The sequence below is a fragment of the Python bivittatus genome, unplaced genomic scaffold, assembly GCF_059951505.1.
Source record: "Python bivittatus isolate LINGU-HERP-01145 unplaced genomic scaffold, Pbiv_v1 ctg000080_np1212, whole genome shotgun sequence".
NCBI lineage: Eukaryota > Metazoa > Chordata > Lepidosauria > Squamata > Pythonidae > Python > Python bivittatus.
Window position 1 is genome coordinate 51,354,776 of NW_028277035.1, and position 22,219 is coordinate 51,376,994.

The 22,219-nt window shown below is 39.3% G+C and overlaps 1 protein-coding gene across 3 annotated transcripts in view; it reads left to right on the forward strand.

Annotated features, from left to right (window-relative positions):
• The first annotated feature begins 3,580 nt into the window (after positions 1-3,580).
• Positions 3,581-22,219, forward strand: part of NISCH (nischarin) — a 49,924-nt gene continuing 31,285 nt past the window's right edge. Inside the window, exons 1-5 of one of the 3 annotated variants that reach the window (XR_015794847.1) lie at positions 3,581-3,884; positions 14,043-14,126; positions 16,409-16,591; positions 18,917-18,965; positions 20,918-21,081. Coding sequence is in view for 2 of the 3 variants with exons in the window: in XM_088134050.1 (XP_087990176.1) it covers positions 3,798-3,884; positions 14,043-14,126; positions 16,409-16,591; positions 18,917-18,965; positions 20,918-21,081 (567 nt within the window). In the remaining variant the exon portion in view is untranslated. The remainder of the gene's footprint in view (positions 3,885-14,042; positions 14,127-16,408; positions 16,592-18,916; positions 18,966-20,917; positions 21,082-22,219) is intronic. The other 2 variants (XM_088134050.1, XM_088134051.1) reach the window with 2 other exon arrangements.

The following is a 22,219-nucleotide window of genomic DNA, read 5'->3' on the forward strand; positions in this document are numbered from 1 at the left end:
ACAAGACTTCCCCAGCTGCATTATTGTATCACCTGATGATCTGAATGTTTGTACTGACTCTTTTATTTTGTTTGCTGCAAACATCTGTGCAAGCTGGGCAAATTCCTGCCTTTAGCAAAACAACTTACTCAGCCATCCGTTTAGATTGTTCAGGGAGAGGCACTGGCACGAAGAGAATTTCTGTGCTATAAAAAAATCTCTCAGTCTACTGATTCAGAGCTCCCTCCTCTGTCCAACTACATTGCACACATCTAGGTACAGCTGGCAAAAAATTAATAAACTCACGTAGATGAGTGAATGTACATTATCAATAATCAAGGTTATTTGACATGAAGCTGTTTCCTCTTATTTCATTATCTTCTTTTTACACTGGTCTTCAGGTTATACAGTTTCTAGAACTACTTGCACAAGAGGATGAAAAATGTAAGGATATCATTAAGACTTGTTTTTCTAGTTGTAGGAGAGGTTTTTGTTATTTGTTCCTTGTAATTTGGATACACTGCATCTTTCTCCACATTTACAAAAAATCTAGTTTTTTTCATCCCATTATGTAAGCGTAATTCTTCATGCATGTGGTCATACTGTCTAAGAACTAGTGCTGGCTGGGGAATTCTGGGAATTGAAATCCACACATCTTAAAGTTGATAAGGTTGAGAAACCCTGGTATAGCTGGTTGATGTTGACTGATCCTTTGGAGGAATCTTGACCTGTTTGTGTTGTTAATAATATCACTGTCCATTAGGGAAGGTACTTTATGAGTCTGTTCCTAAACTCGGTCTGCTCAACCTTTCTGATCACAGGGGCACCCAGTCCCACTGTTGCTGATGGGGAAAGTGGGCATGCTACATATCATTTCCCAAATTCTTGGGGAAAAGAAAAAACCATTCAGTGAAGGAGTGGCAGCGGGATCACAGTTTGGAATAACAAAAAAGAATAATGCAGGGTTTGGCAAGAAAACATACTTTTGGGTAGTAATTTATTTATTTTATATTTATTTATATGTCAGATTTATATCACCGCCAACTCTCCCACAAGGAGGGACTCTGGGCGGTTCACAACAAAACAATTTAAAATCAGTAAAAACATAAATACAAATATAAAATACAGTTATTAAATACAATAAAATCCAAGAGATGGTGATATTATTTCAGCCTGTGACCAGATAATATTGGTCAAAGGTAAGACTAGGGAACCAGCCAACCCCAAAACTGACTATTCCCATCCCCACCCCATGCGTGATGGCAGAACCAGGTCTTCAGTCTTTTTCTGAAGTCTAAGAGGGAGGGGGCCAACCTCACTTCTGGGAGAAGGGTGTTCCAAAGGGCAGGGGCTGCTGCAGAGACGGCTCACCTCCTGGACCCCATCAGATGAAATTCTCTTGCAGACGGGGTCCGTAGCATGCCCTCTCCGCATGACCAGGTGGGACGGGTTGATGTGACGGGGATGAGACGGTCCTTCAGGTAATGGCTACAGTAGGTGGAAATCATATTACATACAGCATGGGTTCTCTGCGTCCCCCCTACCCCCCACTGTTGTTTCTTTCCTTTGTTTTTATAACTAAGAAAAATCTGTTTCAGGAGTGATGCTGACAATCTTGTCCATTCCCCACCAATAAAATGAAATCTGTTGTGGTTGAAGAGAACTGTGTAAAGTTCAAAAAAGGGGCTTGGGGACTACAGTGAGCCCTGCAGCCTCAGATTATGCAGCTGTGAAATACTGTAATATGTTTGTTCTTCAATCAAAGTGGCAGCAATGCCTAATGCCAAGAGAGAAGAAGAAAAATAGGGAAAGATAAAGATAAAGATAAAGGAAGGTGGGCAGATAGGCTTTGTTACCCAGAGGCATTATTGGTATGTGTAGGTATCAGAAGGTATCCTTCTGAGATCCACCAGTGGAGGCTTCCTTACCCATCATGCTTTGCCATTCCCCCTCCCCCTCTCTGGGGAGGGGAAGACATAGGGATGTGGTGAAAATATACTGGGCAAGACAATCTGAGTTTTGGGTCCCCAGCACTCCGTTTTACAGTATAGTCTGCCTCTTAAGGACACTACTTCTGACATCAGTTAAGTGTCATACCCATACCAACAACGGCTAATTGGTCATAGCAACAGATGAAAACAAACTTGTACTGGACAATGCACAATTAACAAGGCAGCAAGTTTTTGGTGAAGCCAAGTTAATAGGGCTGCTCTTCTGCCATTTGTCATCAAGGACATTCCTCAGTTACAGTTTTGAATTCCCCTTATTATTTTTCCCAAATATACGTTATTTTTAATTCCCTTTAAGTATCTTGGCGAACCATTAATGTAGTAAAAACTTCATTTGAATTAAAAGGTATTCCAAATGTGACATGATTTCTATCCGCCTTTTCTCCTGAATTTTTATAAGCATCAGTTTTTAATTCTTTCTGCTTTTAGGCAAAGATGTAGGAACAAAATAAGGGATTACCCTAAAACAGCCCCCTGCTCCTGGAGTTTGAGCACTACCCAAGGCACCAGGGCTTAATGCTCAGCCCCCTTGGCAGTAATTAACATCAGGAATATAAACAGCTGTTTCTCCACCTACTTTCAGGGCCAGTGCTTTCTCAACAGATGTAAAATGGTGTAAAAGATCTGCCTTGGTGCCATGTCATGTGCTACGTGCAGTACAGTACGAAAAACATCCTCCTACACAACACAGTTATCATTAGCTACTATCTTCCCATGATGTATGTAACACTCGGAGTAAGTTGCAGGACTGTTCTCAACCACTCTTACTCACAACCTGCAATATGGAGATATTAGGGATATTTGAATGGTTTTCATGAGCTCCGGACTATAAATATGGAAATAATAAATATGATGGTTTTTCATATTTAAGATGGTCTTAATTAATCTGGAAACGTGTTTACATTTCCTAAATTCATGGCATGGGAACGTTTTGAAAAATTCCATTTTATTTTATTAAGCCTTGCTGTTAACGAGAGCAGCGACTGGACTATGAGGCAGTACAGTAGTAGCACAATTTTTAGTTAACGTATAAGCAGGAATAAACCACACGGACATTATTCATACGAAATAAGAAGTGAGCTAGAAAGCACATTAAATCCAGCCTCATGGAGCCGAGAGGCTACTTCCGCAACCTGCTTCACTCCACTGGCAATGCTAGCTTAAAAGCAGTGATGGGAATTGTAGTCCAACACCTCCATTATAATTATTGTCTGCCCCATCCCTGATGGGTTCGACGCTTCCTGGGTTCCTCTACCATCTCTTATGTTGAACTGTCGCTTTTATGCCGACAACGAGATGGACAAAATGGGTCAAAAACCCCTAAAACCACCTCTTCCATGACAAATAGAGCACCTGCAAGCGGCGCGTTTTATTTAGAGCCCAAACCAACTACATTGGGCTGCAGATATCCGGGCGTCGCTAGGAGGCAAACGAGAGCACACAACCCCCAAGCGCACTCCCGCTTTGCTGCCGGCTCGCGGCTGTCCGAAGCCTCGCAGCCCAGATCTCAACGCCAAGGCCTGGTGCGGTTGCGCTTCGCCGCCTAGCCCTCGGCCACGCCCCTTGTCTTCGCGAGCCGTGAGTGACGTTATCGGGGCCCGGCTTCAGCCTCTCTCGGCCCCGGTGCACGGAGGCGGCGCGAGAGCAAACATGGCGGCCGTGACGACGGTAGTTGCGCTGGTTATGGCAAGCGCGGAGAGAAGCGGCGCAGCAGCTGCCACACCAGCCGCCCCCGGAGCTCGCCTTCCACGAGCGGCCGAGTGAGCGCGGCAGCCCGCCGTTCCCGATCTCTGCGCTCCGACTGTGGACATGGAGGCGTTGAGGGCCGGCGAAGAAGGCGAGGAGCCTCCGAAAGGCGTCCGCATTCTTGGGTCAGAGCTGGTGGAGACCTACACGGTGAGGCGGCATGCTAGGGGTTGTGGGGACGGCGGGGTCTCGAGTGTCAGTGGCGTCGCGCTCCCGAGGTCCCGTGAAAGACGTTGTCGTGTCAGTCGTCGGTGCGAAGGGGCGAGAGGCTCCCTGTGCTGAGCGTGTCGGGGACCTCTGGGCACCCCGGGTAACTTTCACGCCTTTTCTGAAGGGGAAGGATAAGCGCCCTAATTCATACGCGGGGGAGCCCGGGGCCAAAGTGGCTTGGCCGGCGCTTCGCGCGTTTTGGAGTTTTCACAGTTCTTCCGTTCCTGGGTGAAAAACAAAAGAAAACAGCATCCCTAGAGGAAGGAAATTGATGTCTCCGCGACAGCTGGCTGGGGTGTTGTCTTATTCCGGTTGAGGTTATAAATCGTCGTTTTCCGAAGTTGGCGCCCTCCAGACATGTGGGGCTTTAGTTCCCATGATTCCCTGCCGGCATGACCAAAGTGCTGGCTGCAAGTAATGGGCGTTGCCATCTAACATACCTGGTTGGGAAAGACGAAAAATTGACTCTCGTTCACTCTTTCTTCTGAATAGGCATGCGACATCGTTGGAAAGGAACTGAAAATATAATAGTTTGTGGCTTTAAAGTAAAATGTGGAAAGAGTGTCAGTCAATTAGCTGGTAATATTCTTGAAGCTGAATCAAATGTTGTGAGTTACACAACTGTTGATAGCAACCTCAGATATTTAACATTTCTGTAGTCTGGTATGGAGAAAAGGAAAATTATTTGTTAATTATTTTCCCAATTCCATTATTATTACAGTTATCCTTTTATGCAGAGGTATGTCTAAGTAATAAATATATATTTGTTTTCTGGCTCACTGTTCTAAGAGCTAACATTGCAAGAAACAAACTTATAATTTAATATATTTCAACTATTTTGTTATATAACCAAAATGGACTTATCTGCTAATTTTTCTATTAGCTAAATCATTTCATCTGTGAATCTTCTTTATGGATACATTCTGTTTTTGTGATCTTTTTAATGAACTGATGATACCCTTTGAATTTAAAAGTGCTATTTATATTACAATTTTCATACAGCAGAGAAATAGGCCTTATTTCATTGGAGTTTGCATCCAAAATGTTAAGAATCAGAGTTTTTATTGAAACACTTTGCCAAAATATTCAAGTTTATATATAGGGACATTTTTAATTAATTAGAAGAATGTGAACATATGAAGAGTTATTTGAGATGAGTTCAGTTCCTGGGGCTACACTGATATGTATATATAGCTTTCTTCCACCACAGTACAGAAGTGGTTTGCCATTGCCTTCTTTCAGGATGCTTTTTGACTTCCCAGTCTGGCCTATAGACTTGGGATTTCTTGGTTGTCTTTCATGCAAGTACTATGAGATCCAACCCTTCTAAACTTTTTGAGATCAGTGGAGATCATTTAGGTTTTATTAAAACAAGACAAAGAAAAAAAACAAGTTCAGTGGCATAGTTCCAAATTTAGTGTTAGCATATGTACACAATATCTAAGGCATAATGCATGGACCAGCTAAAATTGGACAAACATATTTTTTCAGTAGAAGACAGTAAAGCATTTGCTTAACTTTTTCATATTGAAATGAATGTGTGGAAAGTGTTTGGTTTGTCACTGAGCAGCAATATTTTTGATTCCAGCCACTGCAGTAGAAAGAAACTGGTAGGAAGCTTATTGCACAGTGTCATTAATAGCGTCAAGAATAACATAAGTTGAAGGTGTGGTTGTTGTGCAACTTGATATGTGACTAAATTTGATATATAATTTTTTGCTGTTTAGGATATAGCAAGAAGTCTGAACAGCAATCCTCCATTTTTGTGGGGTGGTAGATTAAAAGCCTTCCATTAACTGTGCTGTTACGTTTAGCCTGTTCTGACCTAATGCCATGCAGATGTGTTGGATCTGCAACCTCGATGATTCCCAGTTAGTATGATTTGTTCCTTCCCATTTTGGTGAGAATTCTGAAAGAGAAAGTCACAACGTATCTTCAGGGTACCAGACTGGAGAAGGGCTTAGTGATTGGCTGCATTTGTCTCCAGTGAGAATCCTACGTAAGAATGCAATGTAAAGAGAATTGTAAGTAATGTAGGAAGGATGCTATCTTTCCCCCTTGCTTGTTTCCTTTGCCCAATAAGAGTTCAACCAGGAACTGGAAAAACTGGAACTGCTAGTCAGAACCTGTAACAATAATACACTTTCAAATCCTAGTACTGTAGTTCACCTGCTCCTGTTGATAAGAGTAAAAAGGAGAGAATGGGCTGCATTTAGCAGCATTTAGACTAATTGCAGTACAAGATTCTCTGGAATCCTGCATTACCATTGTGCATGATTATGGCTCACAGCCTCCAAAAGAATACTGTTTGTTATCTATGTCTGCTGCCTAATAACTTTATCACCATTATAGGTGATTTCCTCCCTTGTATCTTTTTCATAAGGTCCAATCTATTATGCTTATATACTTATGGATTCCTTTTTTAAAGGAGATTTTGTATTTATTCATCTGTCTTTATGTATTTACTGCCCTTTTAGATTATTTCTTTGATGAAATCTGCAAGCATGAAATGCAGAGCTTGCCTGTCCATTTGAATAATTATGATTCTTTGTAACATCAAATATTTTAAGGTCTAGAGCTAGAAACAAACAAATGGCAGTTTCAGAGCATATATAATTCATCACCTAAACTGTAAAACAAAACAATATCCTTGTATCTCCTATGTATGTAAATTGATGTTCATTCTAGATGCATAATCTGGAGGAATGTATGTTCTGGGAAAGCTGAAGATACACCCTGAATTTTCTTTGAATTTTTTTGCTGCAGCATCTTGTATTGTTACTGTTCAGTTTGCAAAACAGCTTTTTCTTCACCAGTCAGAGCTGCGGCAATGAAAACTTAAAACTCCAGCTGTGTGCATGATCCTCCCTTAAATTCATACATATGTAGCTTCTGTAGGTTGCAGTAACAGTGCATAACAAAGTTGCTGGTGGTGCTTCAACTACATTATTTATTAGAACTAGCACATAGTATGTGTATTAATAATGAGTGATTGAAATGGAGAAATGGAAGAACTTGAAATTACAGGAATCTTTGGCTTGGCTAACCCTCCCTCTATTAACATAGGCAGGTAAACAGATACTCAGAACCAGAATGTATGTCACACTGCCCATACCTTAGCTTTCTAAATAGGATACACACACACGCTTTCTGTGCTGGGTTTGTAATCTTCCCAAGGGATTATCACCTTGATAGGCCTCAGTAGCTTCACCCATCCTGAGAGTGATGCCAGTGGAGCATGAGCGACATCGCAGGTAAAATTGAAAGGGGAAAAGAAGAGATGAAGCTAAGAAGACAGGTAGTCCTCGTTTAGCCACTGCCTTGGACAGCGACCCTTCACAGTTACGATGGTTGATGAAAAAGTAACTTTGCGACCAATGTACACATTTATGACTCTTGCAGTATCTCTCAGTCACATATTTACCATTACAGTCAGTATGATATTGGGTTGTCCTATGCCTGACCCATTATTTTCCCTCACAGGGTGGGGAGATTGCTTAAACAAGCTATCTCTTCCCAGGCTGCTTTCTTCCCAGCTCAGTGCTTTCCCAAAAGGTGCTAACTGCAAATTAATAAGCTCTGCTCTGTGACCTTAATGAGTTGATTAGAACCTTTCTACCTGCTAGCACTGCTGCCTGACAGTGACCAGACTGTAATCAGTTTCATGCTAAAGGCTTTTGTTTGCCTCCTAAGCAGCTCTCTGCTAAGCAAACAGCTGGCTCTAGTGCATTCCTTTCCATGTGTATTCCCATTGTGTGCCTGCTTTCTCTCCAATGAATGTAAATACAAACTACAAACATCAATTCTGTACTAGCTAATTATCACAGCACCATGGTGAGCATTCCAAAGGGTGGGGGAGTGGGGAAAAGGGGCTATAAGATTTGCCCTTTTACCTGGTTTTCTCATGAGTCGAGTTCTGGAAAACTACCCTGCTGTTTGGGCGCACCCAGCTATTTGGTGTCATATCCTTCTGATGCTGTAAAGCAAAAGAAAGCTGAAGTAAAATCATAAGCACCGTTGCAGTCACATCATTTTCACTTAGTGACCACTTTGCTTAATGACTAAGTCGCCAGAGTCAATTGCAGTTGCTAAACGAGGACTATCTGTAATCAGGTGGTGAGGGTAGGTGGCATCTTCATGTGTTAGGAAATCCAGCTCACTTAAGAGAAGTTATCCAAATGTAAAAAGCAGTGGCAAGCCATTTCTGTATTATTGTCAAGAAAATCATGTGGATATAGCTGAAACATTTTTAAATGTTTTGGTGCCAGATTATGCTCACAAGTTAGAATGCACTGCTAATTACTGGGAGTCTAATCTGGAAATGATTAGCAAAAGCCATAAAGAAATCTGGTCACTGACAGAGTTCAGTGACTGATTTCAAATTGGAAGAGGAATTCCTTGTTTACAAGGAGCGTTGGAATGTGGAATGAGAGAACCATAAACCAAGGAGGACTTGGATTTGTCAAAGTGGAAATTAATCATCCTAAATTGGATGTTTTAGGTCTAAGTGAATTTAGATGACTAGAATGGGTATATGATAAACTCTTCAGGGCATAAACCACACACAGGAAGGAAGTGGCAATAGCATTCAAAATGATATTCTCAGCTTGTCAGCAATAAATGACAAGATCATACCTATTAGAATTACTGAATATCCAGTGAACATCAATGTTACACAAATATAAGCACCTATTTCAGAATCAGTGATGGAAGAGGCTGAGGAAATCTATAGTAAATTGCAAGAAGCACTACATACAGAATATAGAAAGGATGTACTACTAATGGCTAATTGGAATGCCAATGTTGGAGTAAAAAATAGCATTGAGAAAGAGCAAGAGAAAAAAAAGAACTTCAGATTATGGTGTTCTATTGCAAAAAACAAAACAAAACAAAACAGGAGATCCTGGACCAATTAAAGACCAACTACTCCCTTGCAGAAATTATCAGCAAGCAGAAACTCTTACACTTTAGGTGTGTGATGTAACTGAACGATGGTTTAGAAAAAACTACATTTAGTAAGATTCAGGAATGTAGAAGAGGTCGACAGATACGGTGGAAGGGCAGTATCAAGGAGAATGCCGGAATGTCCTTGGAAGAGTAACAGTTGAGATGGCAGGCAGTTGTCCATATCAATAGAAGGGAATATGTGTAGCTCCGGGTTGAACTGTGGAGTCCTTGGGGTTCTCTGAGCTTGGTTGTTTTCTTGCAAACATTTCATTACCTGGCTAGGTAACATCTTCAGTGCTAGAAGGGAATGGGGTTTGCTCTCTGTTTATATACAGTGGCATGCCCTGCCAGTGTTGGTGGGGGTGGGGGTTTTGTTTTGTTTTATTTTTTTCCCCTCTGGTAGTTCTTTGATAAGGGTATTGTTTACTGCTTGATTGTATGTCTGATGATAATCTTGGTGTTAATCTTTGCTTAGCTGGGTGATGATAGCTGGTGGTGAGATGTTCTGGTCTTTTGTTTTCCTTTTTATTGTCTCTTTTGAGTAGTGTGTAGATGTTGTTTATCTCTATGTGTCTGTTGATGGCTGCCTTGTCTGAATACCAAGCTTCCAGGAATTCCCTCGCACTTTTGGATTTAGCTTGGTCTAAGATGCTGACAGTTTCCCAGTTGAAACTATGGTTAAGTCTGTCCATGTGTTGTGAGATTGAGTTTTCATCGTGTCTTCTGACTGCTAGTTGGTATTCATGGATGTGCTGTGCTAGCCTTCTGCCTGTCTGTCCTACATAATGGTTGTTACAGTCCTTACACTGTATGTTGTAGATGACTCCTGTTTTTTCTTCTTGGGGTACTGGGTCTTTTGGTTTGCTTAAGTTATTTTGGAGGGCTTTAGTTTGTTTGTGTGCTACAGAGATGCCATGTGGTTGTAATAGTCTGTTGGTAGTTTCTGAGACATTTCTGATATATGGCAGTGTGATCCTTTTCATAGCTTGTGTTGGTTGTGTTGTAGTAGGTTGAGTGGTCAGGCACTTTTTGATAAAGTTGCGTGGATATCCATTTTGTTGGAAGATGTTGTATAGGTAGTCTGTTTCCTTTTTCTGCTGTTCTGGGTTGCTGCAGTTCATTTGTGCTTGTTTGAATAATGTTCTTACACAGCTCCTCTTGTGGGAGGTTGGGTTGCTACTTTAGTAATGGAGTACTTGATTAGTGTGGGTTGTCTTCCGATAAACTTGGGTTTCTAATTTGCTGTAGTTTCCTCTGCTGATGAGGATATCCAGGAAGGGTAGTGTGTTGTTGTTTTCTTCCTCTCTGGTGAATTTTATTCCTTTGAAGATATTGTTGATAAGTTTCATGTGTTTTTTTTTTGTTGTTCCTTTTTTATTATAACAAATAATCTACATACCTGATCCATACTTTGTCCATATATTCATCAGGCATTAGGCCCAAATCAGTGGTACCTAGCTATATTTTACAAGATGGAAAAAAATGTCTTATACTTAAGTTTTATAAAATATATCCTGTTAGCATTATCCTAGCAAATTAAGTTCACATTAAGAATGTGATTAATATATGACATCACATAGTCTTTTAGAATTAGTGTTGAAACAGTATAATTTAAGAGTATAATTTACAAATCAGAACTATTAAAACAAATTTTATTGTGATACTTTCAGTTTGGTTGGATAGGAACAAATGCAACTTGCTTACTGTTACTTCATTGAAGTTGATTTCTATTGCTCTAAAGAGGAGACATGCTAATTTTTATATTGTAAATTTTAATGCATTTTTCCCCCGTCTAATTCTTTTTTTTTTCATTCTATAAATAAGTAGAAGATACATTAATACTTTGTGGGTGTATCTGGCTTTGTTGATGTGTTATGAAAAGCCTTCCAGTTCTGCCTCAGATTTCTATCAAACCCAATATTTACCAGGTAGATGATTAACTCTTATTGCATGAGATGGACAAGAATTTATATGTGAGAGGAGTTACGATAGCAGAATGAGCCCATGAACTGTCTCTATTTAAAAAAATCAAACAAAACTGCCTATTTATTTGGGGAATTTCCTACTGAAAATAGAGCATGGGTTACTGAAGTCTGCTCCTCCCTCCACTTTTACCAATGGGCTTCTCATGGCTTAAAAGGCATTTTCTCCATTGGTAGCCTGAATGGAGCCACCAATAAGATTACTGCATCTCCAACCAAATCCTACTGATTTTTGTGATGTTGTTTCAGATTAACTGTTGTTTACCTGTGTGATAACAATTCAGCAGCAATAGTCTAAAATGCACAGTAATGTAGTGTGTGTAAGGATAAAAATGGGGGTCTTTGGAGGGGCAACAAGAAATACCTTTAATAAAAGCATATTAAAGGGGCCTAGGCAGGTGAATCCAACTTGTTAATGCAAGAATCCAAATTAAAGTGTTACTGACAAATGAACTAGCCTCTACTTGACCACTTCTAATGAAGGGAAGATCACTATCTCTCTGGCATTCCAATTTCTACTACTGAACTACTCTTATTGTTAGAATTCTTTTTTCCAATAGTTAATCAAAATCTGCTTTCCTCAAACCCATTATTCCATATCCATATTCCTCAAACCCATATTCAAGTGTTTGAAGAGTACCATTTAAACTTACTTTCTCAAAGCTAAACAGCCAAGATCCTTCAGTCTGTCTTCACAGGATTTAGTTTTCTAGTCCCTGATGATCCTGGTTACTCTTTTCAGAACCTCTTTTAGTTTACCTGAAGGCTTCAAAGCTTGCCCAGAATTGAGCACAGTTGTAGGGCTAACAATAGTACTTGATATGTGGTATGACCAATACAGAATATTGTGAAATATTATATCCCGTGATTTGAAAACTGTTTTTGTTCTTCCGGCCTAAAATTTTCTTTGGGGCATTTTAAGGAAGCTTTATGATTAAAAGAAAAGCTATTGTTAGTTTTTCTTTTGTTATTGTTAGTACAGTATACAAAAATTCTTGATAAGTCTGTGCTGACGTCTTTTAATTATTTCATGGTTTTCAAGGTGCTCACTTAATAAATAGACTAGGAGCTATTGATTCTGTTGTGCATTTGGGGGGGATATGGGATTTTTTATATCTAATATTTTTGAGACTACTAGGTTTTTTTACATTTCATAAGAGCTTCTGTGCCTTTTTAATGTTGGTATGTTACAGTAATTTTAGATTTGTACATCCTGTGTAATATCTTCTTTTCCAGATTTTTGTTTTAGTTTTTCCAAAGTAGTATTCAGTTTCCCTCAAATGGTAACATAAAATAATAACTGAGTATAAATAGAAACTGGCTTCTGCTTTGTAGTAGTTTCTTGGTTGTAGTATGTTCATAGCGCCATTAGAAATGAAGAGTTGTATATGAGAGGTAGCTCAAAGTCTTTATAGATTTTAAAGTAAATGCAGCACTGCAAGTATTGTACAGTCAGGTCCAGAAATATTGGGACATTGACACAATTCTAACATCTTTGGCTCTATACACCACCACAATGGATTTGGAATGAAACAAACACAATGTGCCTTAACTGCAGACTGCCAGCTTTAATTTGAGGGTATGTACATCCAACTCAGGTGAACGGTGTAGGAATGACAACAGTTTGCATATGTGCCTCCCACTTGTTAAGGGACCAAAAGTAATGGGACAATTGGCTTCTCAGCTGTTCCATGGCCAGGTGTGTGATATCCCCTCAGTACCCCAATTACAATGTGCAGATAAAAGGCCCAGAGTTCATTTCAAGTGTGCTATTTGCATTTGGAATCTGTTGCTGTCAACTCTCAAGATGAGATCCAAAGAGCTGTCACTATCAGTGAAGCAAGCCATCATTAGGCTGAAGAAACAAAACAAACCCATCAGAGAGATAGCAAGAACATTAGGCGTGGCCAAAACAACTGTTTGGAACATTCTCAAAAAGAAGAAACGCACCGGTGAGCTCAGCAACACCAAAAGACCCGGGAGACAACGGAAAACAACTGTGGTGGATGACCGAAGACTCCGTTCCCTGGTGAAGAAAACACCCTCCACAACAGTTGGCCAGATCAAGAACACTCTCCAGGAGGTAGGTGTATGTGTGTCAAAGTCAACAATCAAAAGAAGACTTCACCAGAGTGAATACAGAGGGTTCACCACAAGATGTAAACCATTGGTGAGCCTCAAAAACAGGAAGGCCAGATTAGAGTTTGCCAAACGACATCTAAAAAAGCCTTCACAGTTCTGAAACAACATCCTATGGACAGATGAGACCAAGATCAACTTGTACCAGAGTGATGGGAAGAGAAGAGTATGGAGAAGGAAAGGAACTGCTCATGATCCTAAGCATACCACCTCATCAGTGAAGCATGGTGGTGGTAGTGTCATGGCGTGGGCATGTATGGCTGCCAATGGAACTGGTTCTCTTGTATTTATTGATGATGTGACTGCTGACAAAAGCAGCAGGATGAATTCTGCAATGTTTCGGGCAATATTATCTGCTCACATTCAGCCAAATGCTGCAGAACTCATTGGACGGCGCTTCACAGTACAGATGGACAATGACCCAAAGCATACTGCAAAAGCAACCAAAGAGTTTTTGAAGGGACAGAAGTGGAATGTTATGCAATGGCCAAGTCAGTCACCTGACCTGAATCCCATTGAGCATGCATTTCACTTGCTGAAGACAAAACTGAAGGGAAAATGCCCCAAGAACAAGCAGGAACTGAAGACAGTTGCAGTAGAGGCCTGGCAGAGCATCACCAGGGATGAAACCCAGCGTCTGGTGATGTCTATGCGTTCCAGGCTTCAGGCTGTGATTGACTGCAACAGATTTGCAACCAAGTATTAAAAAGGGAAAGTTTGATTTATGATTATTATTCTGTCCCATTACTTTTGGTCCCTTAACAAGTGGGAGGCACATATGCAAACTGTTGTAATTCCTACACTGTTCACCTGAGTTGGATGTACATACCCTCAAATTAAAGCTGACAGTCTGCAGTTAAAGCACATTGTGTTTGTTTCATTCCAAATCCATTGTGGTGGTGTATAGAGCCAAAGATGTTAGAATTGTGTCGATGCCCCAATACTTCTGGACCTGACTGTATATTTTATGTGAATGTGTATAAGTGGCAAGTTGGGAGGTTTTGTTGAATAAAAGTTGTTTTTCTTTTAGGTTTATATCATTCAAGTGACTGTTGGAACCCATGAGTGGATAGTAAAACATCGATATAGTGACTTCTACGATCTGCATGAAAAGGTAATTGTCCTGAAAACATATCTCTAAAAATAATCGTCTTAACTTTTGTCACTCAGACACTTAGTTGTAGAAAGCATTCTGGCATCAAATGCTTGTATGCTTTCTGAAAAGGAATATTGGCTTATTAAGTTGTAGTGGAGTGCTGAACATGCAGGTAGAAAGCTGGAGGTCTCAATCCTCCTGTCTCAGAAATACTCTGGGTTTTCACGCTTTGGCCCCATCTCCTGCTTTGGGTAACTGCTTGTCACCTATCTTCCAGAAGGTGCTTCACCTAGCCTATACTTCCTAACCCCAAGGTATGAGAAAATAGGGCTCTTAAGGCTTCCGGCTGGAGAAAATGGTGGACTAACATGTTCTTGAACAGCAGGGATGACGCTAAAGTGGAGAGTGGTGGCCAAGAGGCAAGTCTGGACCAGCAGAGCTTCTCCATATAAGGAGAAACTGTGAGTTTGCCCACTTGTGCTTTGGAAGGCGGCTCCTTGCAAGGAAACCTTCAGGATTTGGAGGGACCCTGCAGGTGACTTGCAGGTAGAGCGCCAGGAGCCAAGGGAAAACATCAAGCTTGCACCCTCAAGCAGAACCTGCCTAAGGATACTGGGTTCACTCACTCCACGTTCTAGCACACATTGAAGATGAAAAATTTTTAAAGTTACAGAGATCTTCCAAGCAGCAGAGCACTTAAACCACCTGGTGAGTGTACCTTTGACCCGTGGGCGAAATTAAAGTTAAAAGTAAAGAAATAATTATATGGACTTTAAAAAAATCAAAAGCAAAAAATTTGCCAAGAGTTTGAATTACAAAAGTTTAAAACAGATTAAGGGGACAGCTGAATTTGGAATATTATTTATTTTAAAGTAATTTTGAATCAATTAAATAAATAATACATAACTCCATGGGAAAGAAGATTGTTTAAACTTGTTAAGAAGGACAATTGGCTGACTTCATTAAACAAAAGGATAAGGGAAATTGGAAGCTGTGAAAGACCACATGACTGTAGAGCTACGGAGTGCTGAAAGGGACTAAAGATTTAAGGATACAAAGGGGGGGGGCAAGAGCTGCTCTTTTATTTTTCACTTTTTTTTTTTTGGATTATAAATTAAAAAAAGAAAAACGGACACTACCAGAAAAGCAACAAAAACTGCAGAGTGGAGGAGAGGATCATTTACAGAGCAAATTACAGAAACAGAGATTTTATAGAGGATGTTTGAAGAACTGGGGAAGAATGTAATGGCATCAGTGACTGAATCTGTAACTGCATCAGCAACTGCATCTGCATCAGTCAAAAAAGATCTGGCTACACTTGAAGGGAGAACGAAGGAAAGATTTGCAAGGAAAAGATAAATAAAAAATTTGAAGAATCTGTAATACAGATCAAGTGGAGAAATTAAGCAAATTAAAGAGAAAATAGAGATTTTGGAAAATAAGACAGAAATAATGAATCGAGAGATGGAAAAAGATTTAGACAATGTGGCACTACTGGAATTATGTGAGAAAGGATTTTGTTTAAGATTGAGAGCAGTTCCAGAGGGACTTGGTGAAGATACCAGAGAGAGGATAATTGAAGCTTTAACAAAACATTTGGAATGGATGAAGAAGATGTGGATGCAGAAGTGAACAAAGTATACGGAATTAATATAAGATATGCAAACTTAAGAAAGGTACCAAGAGATATATTGGTGTACATTATCATCTTAAACTTCTTAATTTCCTTTCAGTCACCTGTTAAAATCTTTGGTACTTGCTTCTCAGTGCTTTCAAGGTTTATTATTGTCTCACAAGAGACAGTTACTATCTCATTAAGCTCCGCCACATTCTTATCAGGAAGTTGAGTTAGCCAGTTACTCTTTTAGCAGGGGGGTTGTTTCAGGTTCAACTCTTCTCTGTTCTGCATAGTTAGCTAAGGGAAAAAAGACTGAAGAGTGGGAGGTAAGTCCTATTTCTAAAGATGCACTTTAGAAGCCAAAATTTACTTGAAAACAGATGTTATTTAAGAGAAAGCTAATAATGTTATCTGCTTACCCAGTTAAGTTACAGAGCAGTAATTAGGAGATAGCCTTCAGAATTGACAGAGAAATTGAGGTTATATCTCAAGTAGCTGCCATTAGAAACTAGAAGTCAAGAATTTTATTTTTGAATAAGTAGATCAATTTATTTATTATTACCAATTGTTATTAATATATTATGGATTGTATTTCTATGTGAACCATATCTTATTATTTAATGTTATAATTCTTAAAGCATTGATTCGTTCACAGACTAACTTAACTATTTGTCTTTTATAGCTTGTTTTAGAGAAGAAGATAGACAAGAATATATTGCCTCCCAAAAAGATTATTGGCAAAAATTCCAAAAGCTTGGTGGAAAAAAGACAGAAAGAGTTGGAAGTATATCTACAAACTCTTCTTGCTACATTTCCATTGGCAGCACCCAAAGTACTATCACAATTTTTACATTTTCATTTATATGTAAGTTCTCTCTACCAGATTTTAATAAATTTTGCATCCTTCACTGTTATATTTTTTTTAATCTTGAGAGCATTGTTATTTACTGGATATTACTTATGTAATTAGTTGAGCAGTCAGATGGCCTGCCATTTTCTTTATTTATTATTTACAAATGCTTTTAAGCTGTTTCAGTTAAAAATTAATCCAAGCAGGTTACAAAGATAGATAGATAGATAGATAGATAGATAGATAGATAGATAGATAGATAGATAGATAGATAGAATCAATCTATCTATCTATCTATCTATCTATCTATCTATCTATCTATCTATCTATCTATCTCAACTTTCCAATAAAAATATGATAATATCAATAGCTTCCACATATATCTAGGTACATACTTCTTCCACATCTTAATCCCAAAATGCCTGCTTAAATAACCAAATTTCCATTAATTTTCAATGACAGTCCTGATCTTATTTCTGGGAGGAAACCAATTCCACAGGAGGGAAGCTCTAGTAAAAATGTCTGCTATTAAGTCCTCTCCTCATAGGGCGTGGGGGACTCTTAGCATAGTTTCTCTGTTGGTACAACTTGGATGGGTTGATTCTGCATGGGGCAAGTATCACCCAACCCACATAGGACTTAAGTTATTCCTAGCACTTTGAATTTCACCCAGGATCAAACTAGTAACCAATGCAGCTCCTGAAGTACGTTGTTATGTGATAGTATCAAGGTGTTCCCATTAGTACATGGGTAATTGCATTTTGTACCAGTTGAAGTTTCCCAGTGATTTTCTGGGGAAGTCGTATAGAAACATATTAGAATAGCCCATTCAGGAGGTGACAAATGCATGAATGAATGTTGCCAGTACATCCCACAGGAAGGGAGGGAGGGTATAAACAAACAAACTAGAACTATAGGAACTGCTATAACTAGGCAAAGCTCCTGACCAGGGCTTACACCTGCCACTCCTTCCACAGCAAGAGCTGTGAGTCCCAAAGAACCCCCATTTTATGGACCAGCTCCCTCTGGGGAAGCACATCCCCATCAAGAACTTACATTAGAACTGTCCCAGAGTTGGTTTCTGGATTAACAGCCACTCCATCTTGTTTGGGTGAGTTTCAGCCTGTTTCTCCCCATCCAGTCTCTTACAGTCTCCAGACTCTGGGTCTGGAGTTGTAGGCACCTATTTAGTAGGAGCTGGCAGGCAGAGAAAACATGGGTTGCCTGTCTTCTCTGCCAGGCCACTTGATATCTATAGTAACATGCAAGAGTTGCACCTTCTGCACATGCAGAATAGAAGCCTGTCAGATTGAGGAATCAGGAATATTTTCCTTTCTTCATCTGTTCAGTCTGAGTTCATGCTGTCTATTGAGTGTGAAATATAGCCATCATGGAACCTAGGTAAATTAGTAAAGGAAGGATGCTTTTATTTAAAGTGCTACATGACTAAGCTGTTTCTGATTTTCATTGCCTTGTTGTTTAATGATTTTCATACTGCACTGAGCTCAAAACATTGAATCATATGAAAATATTCCATGGAGAAATAAAAATGAAATTTGTCCAGTTCTTCTTTTTCCATATAGAAATTGAATGTTGGGGCATCTGTTATTCATCCTCTTTATTCCTGATCTATATCTAGTGATTTATTTCACGACAACACTATTAATGGTGATATCATTGTATAGTCAGAATTGAAATGAGAAAAAAATACAAATTGTTGCTTGTTTTTTTGCCAACAAAAGTTATTTCTTGTAGAACTACTACTACTACATCATAAATTGTGCCTACAGTATTTAGTAGATCATTCTTAACATTTTCAGGGAGAGGAGAGTATGTGTTACAGACTGAGCCAGGTTTAGAGACCTTTGATCAGACTGCATGATATGAATTGGGTCTTCTGGCAACATCTCTCAAGAATTATCTGGAGTAGTTAGGAAGAATGGCCAAGTCTACACAAGAGCACTGGATATTTCCACATGGACATTAAATGTGGAATGAGCATCTAAGTGTTCTGCTTCTTGCATAATTTTCAAAAAGTAAATCATACCTTTGCTTCCTGGGGTGGCTAAGCGTGCTTAATGTGCACTGTGCAAATTGCACCCAGCACATAGGAAGCCGTACGCAACAATAGGATGTGTTTCGAAGGATGCATATCCCCATATTGATACCTAGAAATACTTTTGGATGCTTTTCCATCCTCATTTTTATTAATTTACGGCCATATTTCATAGCTTTACTTACATTATTGCTTAAGATGTAAAATCCTTTACACAAATGTTATGAACTATGTAAACTTAAATAATATTTTGATTTTACCTTTTTATATCTTACTCTTTGCAGGAAATCATTGGAATCACAGCTGCATTGGCTGAAGAACTTTTTCATAAAGGTATCAAACATCAGAATTCTTAGCGTTTATTTGCGGTATTTTATCCCTGAAACAGAATTGTATACATTACATTTATTTTTTTAAAATCCTTGTTTATGATAGTGTAAAATCATAATACAGTACAGAAAGAAGAAAAAATAATGAATCCCACTGAACTATGGGTTGTTTAGTTCTGGACAAGTTGTAAAAGATTGCACTGTTGAAGATGTAACTACATAAGCAGATGTATTGCCTGACAATGTTGAGTGATGCTCATTCATAATAGTATACAATGCATCATGAATTATATTGGTTAGAATCATAGGAAATTTGACCTCTTTGGGATATTTAAAAATGATTTTTGAAGCTTATCTAAAGTTGCTTCCTTTTGTTTGACTATTAAATAATTTTATACACGATGGATAGGCAAATGGGCATAAGCATTACAATAGATGGAAATGCAAGTTGACTTTCTTGAAGTCTTTTTTGTGTTAAGGCATGTGTGGATAAGCTACACACCCCTGAAGCTTTCATTTGTTTCCCTGAACTTAATCTCTCTTTAACTAGAGAGTTTAGACTTAGATCAGGCATGCACAACTCAGAGGGGAGAAAGGGCTACATTGATATCTTAAAAATAGTTGTGGGCCAGAAAGGAACAACTGGTGTGCCAGTTCAGCAGCTAATAGTGTAGGGGCATTGCTGGAGCTAGAGGTGCTGGTGAGACCTAGAGGCATTAGAGACAGTTGGTAGCATGTCTTTCAGGGCAGAGGTGACTGCAAAAAACTGGGCTGTGGTGACAGATCCTGGCGGCAGTGACATTTGGCAGTAGTGGATTTGTTTTCAAAAAATGCTGGCAGGCTACACAAGGTTGCTTGGTGGGCTGCATGCTGTGTAGGCCTGGCTTAGATTTTATTAAGTGAAATATCAGAAATTTCAGTTGGTCCATTTACTTTTTAAATTTTGTGTTGTTAGTCCTTTTTAAGTATTTAATTGGTAACACAATATTCTGCCCATTTCCCTTTTTTGGTTCTCCCATTTTTTAAGTGTTACAGGTAGTCCTCGATTTATGATGGCAATTGGAACTGGAATTTCTGTCGTTAAGTGATGTGGTCATCCCTGCCGCCCCAGTTGCCGTCATTAACCAAATCCCATGGTTGTTAGGAGAGGCAACTTCCTGCCAGCTTCCCACAACCAAAGTTAGTGGGGAAGCCAGCAGGAAATTGCAAGTTTCAGGCCAGCAGACGGATAAGAGTGGCTCCTGCCAGGTGGAGGGGGGAGCAAGGTGGTGCATGGAGGTGCTGGGGAGGTGCAGCGAGAGTCGGGGAGGGTGTGAGGGTATACACGAGAGGCATGGGTTGGCAAGGGTGTGGCGTGGGTCAGGGAGAGTGTATGATGGGGTGCATGAGAGGCACAGGTTGGAGAGGGTGTGTGAGGATGCAAGGGGGTATGTGAGAGGCACGGCACAGGTTGGGGAGGGTGCTGCAAGGGTCAGGGAGGATGTGGGAAAGGTGTGCAAGGGTGTGTGGGGATGCACGAGTGTGGCATGAACACAGTGTGAGGGAGGGTGCACAGGTGGGGGAGACTAACATTGAGTTTCTGAGGAAGCCAGCAGGGAAGGTTGCAAATGGCTATTACGGGATTGTGGGGTGCTGCAGCTGGTCATAAATGCGAACTGGTTGCCAAGTGCCCAGATCACAATCACATGATCGCCGGGATGCAGGGACAGCCGGAACTCCAAGGCCTGTCATAACCACCATTTGTTCAGCACCATTGTAACTTCGAACGGTCACTGAATGAATGTTCATAGGCCGAGGACTACCTGTACTATCTGCACATCGCACAAGATGGAATGTTCTTCGAAACAGAACAGACTGTATCCTTGTTTCAAAGTTTCAGCCATGAGCAAGCTTAAATCATATCATTTCTCTTATTTTCTTGGTATGACTGGTAAATATATACATCTTGTTTTTTAGGAGAACAATTACTTATGGCTGGTGAGGTCTTTAATATTAAACCTTTGCAGCTTTATGCTGTTACCCAACAGCTGCGTCAGGGAAAGCCAACATGTGCAAATGGTGATGCCAGAACTGATCTTGGTCACATTCTGGATTTCACCTGCAGACTCAAATATTTAAAGGTAACAGGTTCTAATGTAAATATTTCAATTGCTCATTTGTGTGGTTTATAAAGACTATGCTTTATAGGAAGTGCTTTCTATCTTGATGGAAGAAATTGGAAGAAAGTAGCACTGTTGAGGTGCTCTGTTAAGATGCTGGCTTTCAAACAAAAACAAAGGCCTTCCATGATCTACATGCCTAAATAAACAATTCAGATATTTCTTATTTTAAACACTAGTATTTATCTTATTGTAAGTTATGCTCCCAGTAGTACTGGGATTGAGGAAAGAACAAGAATACCAAAGAAATATATGATGGTACAGATGTTTGTCTTAGTTTTCCATGAAGATAGAAATTATTACCTCTAAGGTAGAGTCTTGCAAAATACATTATCATTAAAAGCCGCTTTGAGAAGATTTTTTTTTAATTAAAACAATAGGATTAAAATACTTTAAATAAATTAATATATCTTAGTAAGATCTTCTTTCTACATTCTTGTGCTAATGATTATCCTAAGTTCCTTTTTTGTACTTTGGTTCTACTTGCATCTGAATAAATAATATCAGTTCTAATTATTTATAGAATTAAGTATCTCACCACAGTATTTTTTCATATCCTGTTTTTCCAAAGTTACTCTTATTTTCTCTGATAGCATAAGGCCCCATAATGTTTTTACTTGTATCAGATGATAAGAAATGCAGTAGTATTTTAATATGCACTTAGTGTTGATATTATTCACCCATATACTTCAGTGGAGTTAAAAATTCAACCAGATATTCCCTATTTAAGTGTTAATACTCATATGAGCAGGTGTTTGCTTGAAAACTCTCATATGTCATATGTAAAATTGTACCACACAGGGTTAGCTGTATTTGAATCTCTGTTTAATTGCCAAAGTGATAAATAGTTAAATAAGGACTTCTTAATTGATAGAATTTGTTTATTGTTATCTATAAGCTTCAGAAATTCAGTAAATTTCTTTTAAAAGAAATTTCTAATAAAAACAACTATAAAATGAAAAATAAAAATAAAACAGATTTATATAATGGAAAGTATATCAAAATCAGATCCCAAAAAAGAATTTTAAGTCCTTATCATTATGTTATTGCTTTGTAAGAAAGCAGAAGATGGCTGTTCTTCTGTTCTTTTCTTATATGT